Source organism: Buteo buteo, chromosome 22 (assembly GCF_964188355.1).
Source record: "Buteo buteo chromosome 22, bButBut1.hap1.1, whole genome shotgun sequence".
NCBI classification, from domain to species: Eukaryota; Metazoa; Chordata; class Aves; order Accipitriformes; family Accipitridae; genus Buteo; species Buteo buteo.
In genome coordinates, this window is record NC_134192.1 from 22,626,960 (window position 1) to 22,644,316 (window position 17,357).

A 17,357-nucleotide genomic window follows, 5' to 3' on the forward strand; every position below is an offset into this window, starting at 1 on the left:
TTAAGGGGGAAATGGTAGTTCACAAGTCTATGGCAAATAGTCCATCAATTGTAGAAAGGACGAGTTAGGTGGCTAGCCAAAAAAAGGAGATTTTGAAGACTTACAGCTCTGTACTAGTACTTCCTGGTGTAGTATTTTCCCCAGACAGAGCACTGCAGCTCTACTACTGCACTGTTCACTCCCATATACATCATGGTTTCATTCAGTCTCTGGGGCCTGCGGCTAATTCTGATGAGAAAATTGTTTTACTTGGGCTGCAACTTATGAGCTTTTATGTGAGACCAATAAATTAGAGGACTGAAGCGGCCTCGGGCATGGACTATTTTTCCTGGATTTGAAACAAGTTTATAGGAACATAAAGGAAGAAGGGGAAAACCTGCTGTTTATGTTTACTTACAACACCATTGGGAATCTCCATTTCAGGGATTTCTATTTGAAAAGTACCTTTCATGTTCTGCACCAACTTACTTGGCTCTATTTGTTAAAGAACTGTTAAATTAGGATAGTCAGATTTGACATAATTACTCTCCTGCTCACTTCTCCAGGAACTCTTGTTTAAGAGGGGCAATGTCTAATAGGGGCATATGCCTGAAATTTTTAGTTGCCAAGATCTTTTGTTAGGTGCTAGCTTATTTGCAAGTGAAGACTGAAAGTAAATTGAAACTGTAAAAGATGCATTAATACTGGCCTCCCATCTGATTTGGCCAAGATCTGTCGAGCAGACTAACATGCCGAAAATTTAAGGAACACAGCTGAATGAACTTTATTACTAAACAGGATGATTTAGGGAAAGCCTTGAGTAACTTGCTTGGTTATATTCCATACATAAAAATAGAGAGGATATGCACCCTGAAATTTGCTTATAATCAATAGAGATTTAATTCAGAATACTTCCATTTTCAAACAGTTTCTTTTTAAGAGAAATATTGTGTTAGAACCTTTCAGGTCTTTACTTGGAAAATATTGGGAGTGACCCTTACAAAAATCAATCATCATTCTGTTTCAGTGGGTAGCAAATATTTGTTATATTTTTTGAATAAATGCAAAAGATTTAAGGGAGTTATTAAAATTGCAAAGTTAACCTAGTTATTCAAATCAAATGTGATCAAATTATTCAGCCTAAAATAGGAACTTTTTTAAATTTAGTAGTTGGAGTCCATGAGGAGATTGTAAATGCACTGCACTGCATACTTCAATCACATGAAAGTTTTAAATAAAGTAGATATTGTAAAACAACTGAATATTAAATTCAATGCTAATTTCCTTAGGAGTATTAAAGCTATAAACAGGTTATGCATGGTATGGTAATAGATAAAGCACTTCTGGGAAATAAAGCCTTTAACAAGCTTGGAGTATCCCGTGACCGTGGCAAGCAAAAGATGAGCTCATCAATTTCATTATTAATTCATTTCTAAGAACACAACTATGCTCATGTAAGACCTGATAAAACAGCATGAACATTAATTTTGCAAACCAAAGGCTGTCTGCACCATGCAACACAGCAGGCAAAATTCAGCTGCAACAGAGTAACTCTATCTGCTACACACAAATCAATTACTACCCATTGGTATACAATTCTTTCAACAGCAATGCAGTATTAAATGCAGATAAATATTGTGGAGTGGAAAAAAATTATTAAACAGTGAATCTGAAGTAACAAACTGTAAAAACAGCTGTTAAAACAAAAGCTGGTGGTAAATGCAGTTGAAGAAAGGGTATACGTTCCCCACATAGTGAATAAGGAAATGCTATGTTCCTCTCCGTATTAGAACTCCTTTACTTTTCAGCGTGAAAGATCTACCCTTCTGTCAGCATAGAAAATCCAGTTAAATTTTGCAGTGACAGCAGGAGTGTGAGATACCATGCAGAGTATTTGCCCTATTTCCTCAGATTACATGGTTAGCAATTTGCTGGGAAGACAGAGATTTGTGAAATTAGTATTTTAAGTGCATTTTTCATCTATGAGTCTTGTTTACTCATTTCAAATTTCAGACAGGATATCTGGGAGAAGGAATTCCAGGAAGCATGTAAAATGCTGCAGGGGATGCCCAGGGATTTTACAGAGGTAGCGTAGTAATCTATCATTTGGGTTGGGGAGTGAATTACAGCATTTCTGAAGGAAAAATAATGTAAAAAATACTTCACCCTTTGTCTTCTCTCATGGGAAGCAGACGCAAAAAGTCCTGAAAAAGGCTCTTGTAATTCCAAACCACCATGGCAGTACGATATGAAAATACATCCTGGCACCTTTCCAACTGTTACTCTCCACGAAGGGTGTAAACTGTCATAAAGACAGCTTCCTTGGGTCCCCAGTGTAGAAAAATCAATGAATATTGTAAGAGCAGTTTATTGAATGTATGTCAAGACTTCCCAAGTCAGAACATTTTATGGTATAATAGAAAGATATGATCAATGGCACTTCAGCAAATCATGGCTATCAAAATAGCTAACATCAAGGGACAGACCATGCATAGTTAAAAATAGCAGAAGATGCTCACTTTGGTGAACAAATCTCAGCCACATTCCACAGCTGAACAATGGAACATTATTAACATTGGAAAAAATATTTTTTAGCAAATTTATATCTTAAAAATGACAGCTAGCTGCAGCGAGGTGCTCCTGAGAACTGAACCTCATCCTCATCATCAGTAGATGATGAACTAGCCTGAACTGTTTTAATACAGCCAGTCTTATACATCAATACAGTATGTCTTGAAGGGTCATGTAAGCCACAGAATATAAATGTTCAATTTAAAAATAATTTTTAGACATTAGTATTCCAAAGAAAAAGTCCAGCTGTATCCTGAGGTAGTCATGTCTTTCTAAGTCTGTGAACAGAAAGAGCTAACTAAATCTCAAATTTTCAGCAGTCTACGCCAGGAAAGATTTAAGGCTTCAAAGTATGGTGACATTGTCCCATGTGTCCTTGCTTTTTACCTCAGCTGGGAATAAACAAATTACTGAAGTAACAGGAGGAGGTGGAACACTTGACTCTGCCTTTGAGGATCAAAGGTACCATCCCACCTTTATCTAACCTCTGCCTCCATCACTGAATCACAAAATAGAAGCACAGAGTAATTTAGGTTAGAAGAGATCTCAGGAGGTCATCTGTTCCCACACCCCACCCACAGCAGGGCCACTTTAAAGTGGGATCAGGTTGTTCAGGGCCTTGTCCAGTCAAGTTCTGAATGCCCTCCCAGCACATCCAAGGACATTTAAAAACACACAGCAATGCCAACAATTGAACTTTGCTAGCCTCTGTTCCTTGTTGGGACAGCGGTGCAATGAATAAAATTAGTTACTACTGTTTTTTGGTTTTTTTGGGTTTTTTTGGAGGGGGGGTTCTTGGGGGTGGACAGGGGAGAGCAGGGTTTTGTGGTGTGTTTGGGGTGGGGTTTTTTGGTTGTTTTTTTGTTTGTTTGTTTTCCCTCAAATTCTGGCATGAAAAGAAATGCATCTCATTAGTTCAATCCCATTCCTCTTAAAAAAATTGCTTCAAATTGCTTTTCTCTTGTTTTAGGTCATGTAACATTACTGTGGATTGTCACTACAGCTAACTTTAAAATATCTTCTCCCATCATGTGGGTATACTCTTAAGCATGAGCTTTGGTGTGGCTGCATTGTTTTTATATACCAGAAACATTCATCCCACAGTAATGTTTCTAGCCTTGATTAACAAAAAATTTGAAGCGTGATAAACTTTATGCCCATTAACAAACAAAAATTCTAATGAATGTAGATGAGACCAACACAACTAACTTTCCTGTCACACCTTTGCAGAATTGTGATGGAAAATTTCAGCAGAGCGAGCCATATAATGTACTGTGTGTACTAAAATTAATGGAGGACTAAGTGGACTAAGTACTGATAACACTATCAATCAGCATTACATCATGCTCCTAAAGTATGTTTCTATGTGAGATGAAATATTATTTTCAATTACTGCAGTACCATGATAAAGAATATAATACGATAAAGAGGAAACATAACTTACCTATTCATTTCTTCAAGGCAGTCTGTTGCAAAGTAGAAGCTCTTTATTTTGGGGTGGCATGCTTTGAAGGCACTATATAAAGACAAAGAATAAAAAATACCTTTTCTTTCAAACAGTTTGTCTACAAATACACAAGACTGACCCGCTCTATGATTCTTTAGCCTGTTCATAGGCATTTGAATCTTCCTGTGGAATGGATGGAATCCATACAGATTTCATCAAATCTACATTTGCGAGCCAAACCGATACTTTGTAAAAATTTCAAAAGCCCTTGAATGACTTAGAAATATCATTCTTTTCAATAACTACTGATGTTGTACATCTAAAAAATTCTTGGGTGAATTGGAAAATCTTGTTGAGTATATTTAAGTACATCGTAGTTTTATTTCCAAAGATCAACTAAAGGAATAAGAGTTTGATCCCTCCACCTCTTCTCATATATTTAGATGACTGTGTTTTGTGTCCTCAAAGACATATAGAGGGCTGCCAACTTATGTAAATGTCTCATATCTTTATTGTAATTTTGATTCTGAACATATACATGAAATTATCCAAATTTTGTTTGATGTTAATAAATGAGGAAGAGGAGGAATATAAAGATGAATAACTAGCCAGTAATTGCATTCAACTGGAGATGACATTTAAAATACAGCACGCTCAAATTCTCTTAGTTATAAGACTGTAAGATCTCTAGAATAAACTTTAAAGGAATGTTTCCTAAATTTGGTACAATATATTTTTAATCCCTAGTTATAATCTTTATTCATTCATTCAATTTGAGTTTAGTAGAAGCAATATGGAAAGTTCTAGGGAATATAAATGGCACATTTGCTTTGTATGGAAATAGATAATGAAGAAGTTCCTCAGATAGTCTTAACTCTTTAAATAGTCACTTCTAATTCCAGCAATTGCTTTGTCAAGTTACTCTAAAACCAACCATATCCCAAGTACTTTTCATCTTAATCTACTAATCTTTGCTGTGTTTTTCCTGCAATCAACACAAGTCATCAGTAGTTAGTTAATGCTTCTTCATCTTCCACGTAGCAAATAACAGAGTTGCCAATATTTAAATTTAAACCTTATGTTTATTGTTACATTATAATACGTGGTCAATTCTATGTTTCTCACTATTTTTTTTAATTGCAGTCTGTTCTCACAGATAGCTTTTGATTCAAGAAGTCCTAGCTGATGGGGGTTCCCCCAACCACCCCGTGGTGATTTTAAATTTATGCAAAGGTTAATTTATAGAGTGAAGTTCTCTGAAAAGTGCAAGTTAAATTAGAAATCACTGGAATAGTTCCAAAAGCCTATCACAACAGTTTTAATTTTAAAAGTCTGTACTGTTTTACTTGTGTAACTAGTACAATATTAGTAGTATAGTATACTATATTCTTTGCTACACTGACCTGAGGTACTGGATAGCAGCATGACAAACGGTAGCTGTAAGACTGCCACTGCTCTGTGCGTTGCTAATATTCCTTCTCCTTCCTCAGATGTCAATTCCCTCACCAGCCACTTGGCCAGTGTAAGTCAATTCTGGCTGATTTCAGGAGACAAGGTCTGATTCTCACTTTAGGCTGGCTATATACAGACATCACTACATTGCATTGTAGTCTATTCAGACTACATGCATGAGATAATAGTCAAGCTCAACATCTGACAGCATGGGTGATTATAGTTCACAGAAAAATGCTTTTTATTAATGCTTTTATATAGTATAATTCCTAAGCTCTCCCTCAGTTGAGCAGTTATTTGAAAACTGCTAAAAACAATAATCATATTTTTAACAAAATTTTTGTGTGAATATAATTAAAAGGAGTATTGCTCTCAAGGAAACCACAAACTCAGAGCATTAAAGACTATTATTTTGATTAGTTGGCAAATGTTAAAAAGACGCCACATTATCATTTGTAACATTTATGCTAAAATACTGACATTTATATGGTAATTACTAGATGTAAGAATTAAATTAGGAATCATTACACATGGCATTATGAAGAACCTGTGATGCAACATTTCCGCTATTAATAGCTTAAATGCAAATGAGTGTCTTATTAATTACTGTAATTTATTGCAGTTTTCAGAGACAAAAATGAAAGCTGAGGAAGCTTCACTTGGGCACACTGATTTTCTTATATATATATTATTAATACAAATGCATACAGTGATGGGCTTTCCTCATTCTACAGAAGAATGAGATAACAGCAGAGTTGTATTTATGCGCAGTTTCTTTTTTCATGAGATTAGAAATACATTAAGGGTAAATTTACCTTTGCACAGAGGGTCATCATAAACCACCTTAATTCCATAACAGAAGACTTGAGAAATATTTAAGTATTGTTTTGGTATCTGAACATTGTTAATGTCAACTGCAGTTCCTCATCTCCCTAGCTACTTGTATTTTGCAAAAGAATATAGTGAGTACATGGGAAATCCCGAATAGGGAGGAAACTTTGCTGATGTCCACTAGATGGCATACGCTTGTTAATTATATCTACTGAACGGTAAGATTTTAATGCAAGAGATTTTGATCATTATATAAATATAGTTTTAAGTATAGTCTGATCAAGTTTATTATTTCTTTTACCCGAATAGTATAATATGATTTTGGTGACAAATATTCTTATCATTCTTAGTCTCCTTAATGCAGAACTTTTTATTCCCCTTATGGCAGCTGAGTAGCAGCAACTCCTACTCCTCTAGCAAAACAGATTGCTGTCTGTAAGAAATGTGGAATAGTCCTGTATATGTCTTTATACACACACATATATTCAAGTGTTATATTAGACATTGTTAATTACACAGTAATTAACAAATACTATACCTCCTTACAGAAGTTCCTTATAGAAAATTTTTAATACTCAAAACATAAAGACATTACTAAACAAATAGTACTGCACTCTTATACTCTTTAAGCATGATACACTAGTTTCATGGATGTATTTTTTGCTGCGATGTCAGCACACTGTTTTCAGTTGGTCTGAACTCTGTGCAACATCTCCACTTTCTAGTGTTCCATTTGCCTAACCGTTTTCCAGTTCTGAGATTTAAGTATTGCCTTGAATTGGAGAGGATTATGTGGTGGATCTAAAGATTCTAATCCTCGATTAATCCTGTTAAAATATCACATGATGGAGTTTCTGCTTATAAATAGGATTATTTTCCTAGACAGGAAATTTACATACATAAAAGCATTAAAAGCCAATATTGGGGTTTCAAAGTCAACCTTTTAAAAGTTAGAATATGTCAGAGTTAGCACGATAAACAGATAAATTTGCCTCCACTATGCTCTTGTAATGTGATACAATCTATGATTATGTATTTGAATATTACCTTCTCACAGGAACCCCACCTCAATTCAGGTCCAGAGAGTGGACTTGCTAGAGAGGTGAAACAGGGTTATGCAACACGTAAGGCTACTTTCTCTAGGACTCCTGTCTCAGTTGTTACGGAATTTGTGAATGTGTCGTAAAACACAGAAAGAGCAAGAATTTTTTCAAGGGTATGCCAGTTAAATGCTGCAGGTTTTCCTGCTTATGCAAAGGGGTTCTCATGCACTAAGTCATGGCAAACAGACTTAATAACTGCTTGCTACATGAATGTTCCTTAATATCTTTTTGCCTGATATTCTGATAATTTACTGAAATGGTGAGCACTTACAGATGCAATAATATATTATACTGTTACATATTTACATACTCTGAAGAAAACATGTCTTTATTGTTATGAAATGGAGATCTCAATTCTGCGGAAACTTTCGATTTAAATGTTTTGCAGTTCTGTTTGTAGGCTGCAAAATGTGACAACAAATCCATCTTCATCTCCCAGAATTGTCACAAAGATTAATATTAGGTAAGCATTTAGATACACTAGCATCAGGAACTGCAGAAAAGTCTCCAGGGAAATAATTCTCGATGTATAGAGAAATATGAGTAATGCAGAAGAACAATACGTATATTTTCACCTTTGGCTTGTTTTGGAGGGCCCCAAACTGGATGCAAGTAATCTAGATGTGGTGTAATGAGTACCAAGTATAAGGGAATAATCACATCCTTCACCTATTGGCTGCACTCCAGTTAACACAGCCCAGGAGGCTGTTAGCCTTCTTTCCTGTGGGGCCTGCTGGTGGCTCAAGTCTGGGTTGCTGTCTACGAAGACTGTCAAGTTCATTTCAGAAGAAGTAATAAAAATTACTGAAAGTGTAGCAACCTTTAAGATATAACTTCATGTCTACCTATACTACATCAATGACATTTATAAAGAATTGTGACTGGACAGTTTCAATACAAAGTGCCAACAGTATGGCATATGCTCTCATAAATTTAAGACCTAAATTTGCATTAATTACACAATGAAAATTTTCACTAGGTGGAGATTTTTGAAAGTTCAGGCAAAGCACTAGTTAACAATGATTAATTATATACGTAGTTCCATTAATCTTTAGTCTTGTGGATCAACTTCATCATGGGACATTATAATTATCAGTATCTTTGAAATTAACATGATATTCATGTCATGCCACATCACACAAAAACTTAAATAACTAAGATTTCTAATACAGTATGATCATTTTTAATCATGAAGATGCAGGTGTTGCCTAAAAGCAGTGGAAAGTTTTTCAGTGTCAACGCAAGAAACCTCCTCTTGCAGGGACAAGGTCATTCTACATCCAAATATAGCCTGGAGAGCTAAACCACTCTGAGATAATGCCATGATTTGTATAATAATCAGGGTACCTTCATTAAATGCATTAGTGAGGCAAATCATCAAACCAGAATAATGCATTCAATTACTATATACTCGTGAAAGCTTTCTTAAGGCTATTTCATTCAATGTATACTATGGACATCAGTAACAGTCATGCTATAAAACAGCATTGTCCATCTGACAGAACAGTGGAAAAGACAAATCTGTTCATTATTCTAGTAAGACTTCAAATTCTTTTGTTCAATAAGGTTTGAACATTTCACATTGATGGCTCTGAAAATAACAGAAATTTGAGGCAAAATCCAAGCTGAGTCCCAAAACGTCCTTAGTTTTGCTTTTGAGAGAGCTGAAAGAAAACTAACAGTGTGATTTTAGCTGGATTTCTTTTGCACTAAAATACTAAGCATATTTTTCAGGCAACTTTAAATTAAAAACAAATTAACCTACCAAAAATTAAAAAAAAAAAAAAGGAAAGAACTAGGTTTCTTTCCCCTGTCCTTATCAACTGTCAAGGTAACTGCTTTACTGGCTTTTGCTTTAATGTTAAAATAGACTCAATCATACAGAAGAGTGAGTAAGAACACAGCCAGATTTATATTTTCAGATTTCAAGCTTGCAATGAATTTTAGGTTACATTCCAGCACCCACTAAACCCCTACTATTAAATGAAAAAGATATCCTAAAGTGGAAAGAAGCGAGAAATGATCCTGTAAAATCTGTCTTTAGCTCTCTGAAAAGGAGGCAAGAAAATCCTAACTGAAGTTTCCCTCTAGCCTAGCAGAGAGAATAATGAAGTGTGAGTTAGAATGTTTCCAGAATATGCTGGGTCAAAATGGGTTACCATCACCTTAATTTTATTTGTAAAAGGAATGCACAAGAATCAAACCACAGGAGGTTGTCCCTGGGCTCACCAGAACCATTAGCTTTTCAGTGGAATCAAGCAATGGCAATCATGCTCAGTCCCGTCCCAGTAAGACAACGTGGAAGAGGATAGGTAAGGGCTTTAGAAGTGCGCTTATAGAGGCGGTGGATTTGAGCTGGCTGTAACACAAGCAGGGCCCTCCATTCACATATGCTGGATACACCGAAATGTGAGTGTAACGCTGGACTTACTTTCTCTGCCGTTTTCACAGGAGCAGGTAAAATAGTGGCAAATATAAGGTGTAGTTTTTATGATGGGGGAAATATATAAATGATAGTGCATGAAGGAAGAAACCGAAGGGAAATTCAGCTCAGCGAACAAAGGGAATACTATTAACATCTTCATTAGACTTTTACCTCTGGACCTACCTCTTTTTGAAAGGATTCAAAGCCTGAAGGTACTCAGTTTTCAGTAGTGCACAAAGTTTTAGTTAATCGGACTTTTTCCTGTGCATATACCCTACAGAAATTGTTCTCTAAGAAGTGTTCTGAGGAAATGTGTTCTAATGCTCAGAGCAAAGCTCTGGAAGCTATTTCTAGCTGTGCACAATGACCTTCTGTTTGATCTTGGCTAATTCACTGAAATTTGTTAAGTGTTTTATATTCTAACAAAAGGGTATTATTTTTTCTGTATTTTTGTTCAATATCATTATTAATATCTACTCATTCCTCAGAGGAATTTATAGTGCTCTGCTCATGTTTAATTTCTATAGTGATACCCTCAGCTGAAAGGAGTAATAGAAGTATAAATGCACTGTCTTCTAATTCTCAGACAGACAGTAATAATACCTCCAGACAAGAACAAGCAATTGAAGAGGTTTGATTTTCTGATGAGTAGTCTCTATTGTAATTCACGTCTTCTGTATTTTTATTGTACACAAGTTCATAGTTGTAGGACTTGCATTCCTCAGACCAAAACTGCATTTAGTCACAGGAAAAGCACGACAAAAATTCAGGATGCTTAGTTATAACTACGAAAGCTTTAGTAAGAGAGTATCTTTAATGCTATTCTATGTAGCAGCAAGTTTTAAAAATCTAGATGCAGCATACAGAAGACACATGCAAATAATTCAGGAGATACCAGCAAAGTGCTAGACTCAAAGCATTAGAATTGTTCTCTTAAACCTGCTGTTTGACAGCTATGAATTTCAATCCCAACACTTCTTGCAAACAGTTTCCAGTGAGTGTCTGTTATTAAATATGCCTTAAGAGTGGCAAAGCTTAGCATATGCTTTTTACTGGGAGCATAATGCAGTAGTAGCAATATGCACATAAGCAATAATGCAATGTTCATTTTGCATACGGAACCTAAATATTTTAGCAGTTGAGAATAACACAATATTGGGTAAGTAAGCTTCCTCCATAAAGGAGAAAATGGAGATTATATTCACCATCCCTTGTTGATAGTATTTCCTATGGTAATTGTTTCTTGCACACTTGATTCTTATCAAGATGACCAAGCTGAACCTAAGAAAGTTTTATCTCTTGGCTAACATATTCATGATTTTTTGCTTTACTTATTTAACTGAAGTTGTAACTGGGCTATCTGGAAAGCTGACCAAAGAGTTATCCAATTCTTTGTAAGGCAGTTTATGGAATTTACATTAAGTTCTATCTTTTATAATAAAGAGAAACACTAAAGCTTAAGGGGATCTATTATGTATTATTTACAGATTTTGAAGTTTTCTATGTAACTTCCTTCTCTGGACTTTGCAAATTTTCAGTACTATATATAATATACTTCCAAGAGTGATCCCTTAATTTATAAACATAACTGACAGATTACTTACTGTTTTCTTCTGCATTCAGTTGCTCTATCTATTCTGAACTCAGGTAAACTAATGAATCCTTCTGCTTTTTCATCCTATCAAAAGAGAAGAGAAAGTGATGGTGAAGAACAACACAGAGTTAAAGAAGAGAGAAGTGAGCAGTAGCCATTTGGGTCTTAAACTAAGAACAACCATCCAATCAATTGAAATACTGAACATAGGTTCCCCATAATGTTTTTACTTTAAAAAAATTAAATATATATATATTTACTTCATGATACAATGTCATTAACTTTTATGAAGTAACTAAACTGACAGTTTCTTAAAGGAGCTGCAGCCATCCTAATTGCCCTTTGCTGAAGATTACAGAAAACCTTTCAGCACCAAATACAGCACCTAAAATAGCATTAAAGACCAACAACTACAGAGAAGAATTGTCAGTTTCTTCAGCATATAGTCTACATTTTAAAACTGTTTTGTGGATGCCTCCTTTTAAAGTCACAATTGCGCAGACCATCTGCCCTGCTTATAATAATTGAGGATGTTCCTACAGCGAGCTCACCAGTGATTAAATGGAAAAGTAATAACTGGAAAGTATCTCTTGTCACTTTTTGCTTCTTTTGAAGTAATTTACCAGGAAAAGCAAGGAGACATATTAACACCAGTCAGATTTTTGAAAAGTATTAGCAAGTGTACTATGAATTATGACTTGGCTGTAAACAACAGACTGAAAATCAGTGGGACACATAATGACTACCACCTTGCATGTAACAATGTCAGACAAACAAAACGTACAACACAAAACCTGAAGGCCTTTATCATCCACAGCCTGAAACCATACTGTTTTGAGCTGACATGAAAATAATAAAACTGAGGATAATTATGCTAGTGAAACTGTCCTCTTGAAGAAAATGGAAAATATGTTCTAAAATATCAGCAAAGCAGGCTGTACAGACAGTTTAGATCAGGCACTGAGGCTCAATGCATACAAATGGAAGAATAGCAGTCTAACGATTTTTGGCTTCTCCCCTCCATTATATTTTCCTACATACATGCAGATTGCACAAGCGTAGGCCCAGTAGTTTTCAATAACATTTCGCCAAGAACAGCGTTTTACATGAGAAACTGCAAACTCCAGACTAATTCAGCAAAAAGCAAAAGGAACATCTATATAAGAATAACTTTCAGATACATCTACAAATTCAGATTTTCACATCTGCTTCACATAATGCTTAACTAACACGAATGGTTACACTGTATACATCCCCACATACAACAAACTAAGGAGAGCTGCATGTGAACACTGTGTTAGTCCAAATAAATAGTATCTGTGGAAAAGTATTAACTACTGACGTATGCATTTCTTTAAGAGTGCCATGAACATCTGTTATTTTATTAAGCTTGGACGTGGACTTTGGAGACTTTAAAAAATAATTTCAGTTGAAATATTTCCAGCTAGAGCAACCCAGACCTGGCAATTAAAGTGGCAGTTCACTAACATATCCTACCATGTAGTAAAAATAGACTTTATTCAGGAGAATTATAAAGCTTAAGGTTTAATTTTGGCTTTCTCCAAACATAGAGTATACTTACATTCTGGTTTGTGTACCAGTATAAGGATGAATCCTTCAGAATAAACCAGTACTTTTTCCATTTCTGTGTGAAATAACCTTTGGCATCCTTCTTCTTCCATAGCCAGCCTTCACAATCTCCATGCCCCAAGTCTTTGCAGGAAATTCGTCTTCTGCTCCCACTTGTTAGAGAGCTCCCTGGGAATGCGACAATAATGTGAGACATCTCACTGAATGAAAGAATGAAAGAATGAAAGAACTATTCTTCTCAATATAAACACACTACTAATTTTTAACGATTATTCGATTTGAAACCCTTCAAGCCAAACCCTCTCCAGTTTCAGGGAGAGAAGATTGAATGAACAGTTTCCAAATTCAACAATGCTCTGAAATTCTGTTTTCAGCATGAATACAAAATAAAAAGGGCCTGGTTTAGGTAGTGGTTTATTTAATCTGTAGAGGGTTCATTGCTCTTATGGCTGCATTCTTATCTGATTAAGACGGGCATCATCATTCCAAAGGAAAACCGTATTCATTTAGCCCTCAATCTGAAAATAATCTGTCTACAGATGTAAACACTACCTATTCTGTATACCTTCTGTTACTACTTTTAGCAATAGAAGGCCTGTCAAACTCTGGGAATTTTTTAACTCAATTTTTATAGTCAATATTTATAGTCAATAAAAAAGAAAGATCATCCACTTCCATAAAAATGCACATGCTTACATTTCTTCTATCCTGAATTTAACTGCACTACAATATTTTAACGTTACTGCATCCTGTTTAAAGGCACAGCACCAGGGAAAGGTTTTGTTGTTGTTGTTTTTTCAATACATCTTAATTGAAAGGCTTAAAATTTTAGTATGCCTTGTAAATATCAATAAGAACCATTTTTTTCTTAATTATGTATAATTTTTCCTGAAAAAGACTCTGTAGCAAATTTCCTTAAAATATTAGACAATTTTCTGTGAAAAAACAAGTTTATATTGCTACAAGAATTATATTTGTCCTATAGCTGTGAAACAGTGAAGAAATTTAGGTAACATCAAAATACCATCCTTTGCTCTGCAACATTCCACAACCAAGTTCTTAACATTTTGCTCTTTTTAGAATAAGATACTGTGCTGTGTCCTGGTCAGGTTTATAAGTATTAAAAAACATATAGTACAATAAAAGGAAAATTTTCATAGAAAGGAGACTAAACCAAGAAACAGACTAAAAAGAGCTCGCTGGCCATGTACTTTCAGAAGAATTTATTATGCTGTAACTATTTTTCATAAGTTCATTGTTTTAACAGTCTCAAATAGGCCATGAATAGATAAAGAAAGAGAGCAGAAGGAAATGGCAAAATATACAGGTATTACCTTTCTTCTACTTAAGTCAGAGGAAATTTTACCACTGAGTCTAGCCATATTATACCTTATAACACATTTATGTGATATTTTAATTTGGTATTTTACTTCGGTGTTTACTAACAAATTTAGAAATATTTGAATTAAGTTGAACTTTGGCATTTGATCCAGATTACTTATTATCATAGAAGTCTCATTTTGTAGTTTCAAAATGTTAGCTCAAGTAAGTTACCTTTTGACCATTTTCTGCTTTTTACCCTGAGGGAGGCGTAATGGAATGACTGTAAGGAAAAAAAAAAATTATAAAAAACCAATGCAGGTAATAGTAGTAACATGAAACAGCTGGCATTCACTACCATCTCCATGGTTATCTTAGGATCAGTTACCATAGGATCTCATATTTGTCATTTTTCTCTTCCTACTGTTATGAAGATCATAAAGAAAACAACACAGTCCTAAATCTGCAAATTAAAATCCTGTTTTTCTTTTCAGTTATTAATTACAATAGCAATCAAATCATTAAGGATTCTTTGCATGAATGGTTATGCAGTAGTTTGAAAATGAAGGCTATAAACTCATATGAATGACCTAATAAAATGAACGATACTTGGAAGTTTGTTGTAAGTATACATGAGATGATAGTAATACAAATATTCATTCAGAAAGAAATATCCATCACAAATATTATACAGTTAATGTATAAAGTCACGTGTTCAATTACATGTTGAAGTCACATTCTTTAATTGTTTCCAACCATAGGAAACAATTAAGTTTGTTAGGTTGGTAGGTTGACAGAATAACTCTGCGGAGAAAAAAAATAAATTCTTTCTTTTGTGGCCACATTATAAAATCATTACAGATTCTTAAGAAAAACCTAAGAGCATCTCATTATTTAGACCTTTTAAAAACAGGGATACTACTCAAAAGATGGTAAGCATTTACCTCAAACATGTAAATGGTAAGTGAAAAATTACAGGTCAACATGACGAAGTAGCTGCTTGATTGTTAACTGATGCTGCCATTACCAGAAGAAAAACCAGCAGACATTCACAGCATGATAAACCAGCAGATCCAGGCACAGGGTAGCATAGAAAGGGCCATCTCTTTAATTTTTTTGATTTTTCCTTTGTGACAGATAACAGTCAGCTCAGTAGAGGGCCTAGAAGAAGGGTGCCTCAGTCACTGACGGGGATATTTCCATGCTACCTTAACTGGTGGTATGACTACAGATAATTACCTTTTCCCAGAGATCATCTGACTGCTTACCCTACCTTAGGGCAGCTCCTCAGCATGTGGTCAAAAAGCAAACACATGGCTCAAAAGTCCTTATCAACAACTGTGTTACAACATTAAATAAGTGTTTAAATGTCACAATATTAAAATTTAAGATAACCAAGGATTATAATTAAAACAAAAAATTATTTAAATTAATATTTAAGATAATGAAGGATTACAGCTTAAGCACTATAGAAAAGCAACAGCTGAAAACAGGACTCCAACTATGTGAGAGGCAAAGTTTTATTTTAAATAAAAGTGGAGGAGGGGAGAGGAGTTATGCACATGCACAGACCTATTTGTAACCCTTCTGCAATTTAGCCAGTGTACAGTGTAGAACAGCATGAACATTTTCTAGTGACCTGCAGAAATCAGCACTTCTTGACTCCTGAGAGCACTGACTCGAACACCAGCTTTCTGTGTTCTGTTTATCTCAGACTGCTCTCCCAGTCAGTTGCAGTATACGAATGTTTCACAAAAATATTGTAATTCTGACAGGTGACAAGCTCTGTAAGTGTATGTGCATTGTATCACCGTAAGACAGTACATATTTTCCATTTAACTTGATAGCTGCAAATTTATCTCTTTGTTTTGAGCACTAGAGAAGACAAAGATTAATGCTTGCTCCTGTGCTATAGGAAATGTAGCAAAAAAGTCAGAAAATGAAAAACCAAAATTAAGTCTGTGAGAAAGTATTAAAGATGCACAGCAACGTTGGGTTTTTTTATCGATGTACTGCAAGCCACAGCAGCAGTATTGGTCAGTCATCTCGTGCCAACTGTGGTGACTGTGATTGAAACAATCTGTTCAATGTTCCTCTTTCCGTGTAAAAATGCATTAGGACAGAACAGGTATCTGTTTCTGAAAAAGAGATCACCAAATTTGTCCACAATTTAGGCTAAAAAAATAGAGTGATGGAGTAAAACCCTATAACTAAATTACATTTTTCACATGTGATGAAATGTAAAGAACTGCAGGAAAAAGGGAACAACTGGAGGATATACACATTAGGATACTCATCAGAAACAGGTATGCCTCATTTAATATAAAAGTTTTAAAAATAATGAAAATACAAGCACAACAAATCAAGGAGAGCTGAAATTATTAGCTCTTCTAAAAACGTAAGTTAATTAGTCTTACTGTGTTTTGTTTATGCACACATACAATGTATTCAAAGCAAGAAAACTAGAAAAAGCGAAAGGTTTGCGATACCTTGGGAATCAGTACTTAATTAGCACTGCTAACTTACAAAATTCAAACTTCATATTCTGAGAGATAAAGAAACTACTATATAATTAACTTTGTGGTAAACACTGTAAGAAAACAGTCAGAACTTGCAACTTCAAAATGACTCAGAGTTGCTATGGGAAACAGACAGATGATGTGAGAACATACTGTGGTTGTCAGCATTTAAAGTCCCATCTCAAAACCACAACACAAAGTAGGATGTTAGACAAAATGCACGCCCTCCCACCCCTACCCAAAAAGAAGCACACCATGAAAAAAAAAAAAAAAAAAAGAAAGATAGAATTGAATCCATGCTACATGAAGCTAAATTAATGAGCCCTCAACATAATCACAGTGTAGTAGTAGGAGTACTGTCATAGAATCACCAAATGAAGTTATGCTATGTTTAAAAAATGCCCTGGAGACTAGAGATTCAGTTACCTGTCAGGAGGAAGGGAACCAAGCCTATTAATGCAAAACTGGTTGCATGTACCTCTACTATTTTGAACCTTAGGAGTTTTTAAGGAAAAACATTAACAAA

The 17,357-nt window shown here is 35.0% G+C and overlaps 1 protein-coding gene across 1 annotated transcript in view; it reads right to left on the reverse strand.

Moving 5' to 3' along the window:
* Positions 1-17,357, reverse strand: part of LOC142043039 (connector enhancer of kinase suppressor of ras 2-like) — a 207,787-nt gene that overhangs the window by 11,358 nt on the left and 179,072 nt on the right. Inside the window, exons 16-19 of the mRNA XM_075053707.1 lie at positions 14,547-14,595; positions 12,985-13,160; positions 11,413-11,486; positions 3,995-4,066 (exon numbers count right to left, since the gene is read on the reverse strand). Coding sequence (XP_074909808.1) covers positions 3,995-4,066; positions 11,413-11,486; positions 12,985-13,160; positions 14,547-14,595 — 371 coding nt within the window. The remainder of the gene's footprint in view (positions 1-3,994; positions 4,067-11,412; positions 11,487-12,984; positions 13,161-14,546; positions 14,596-17,357) is intronic.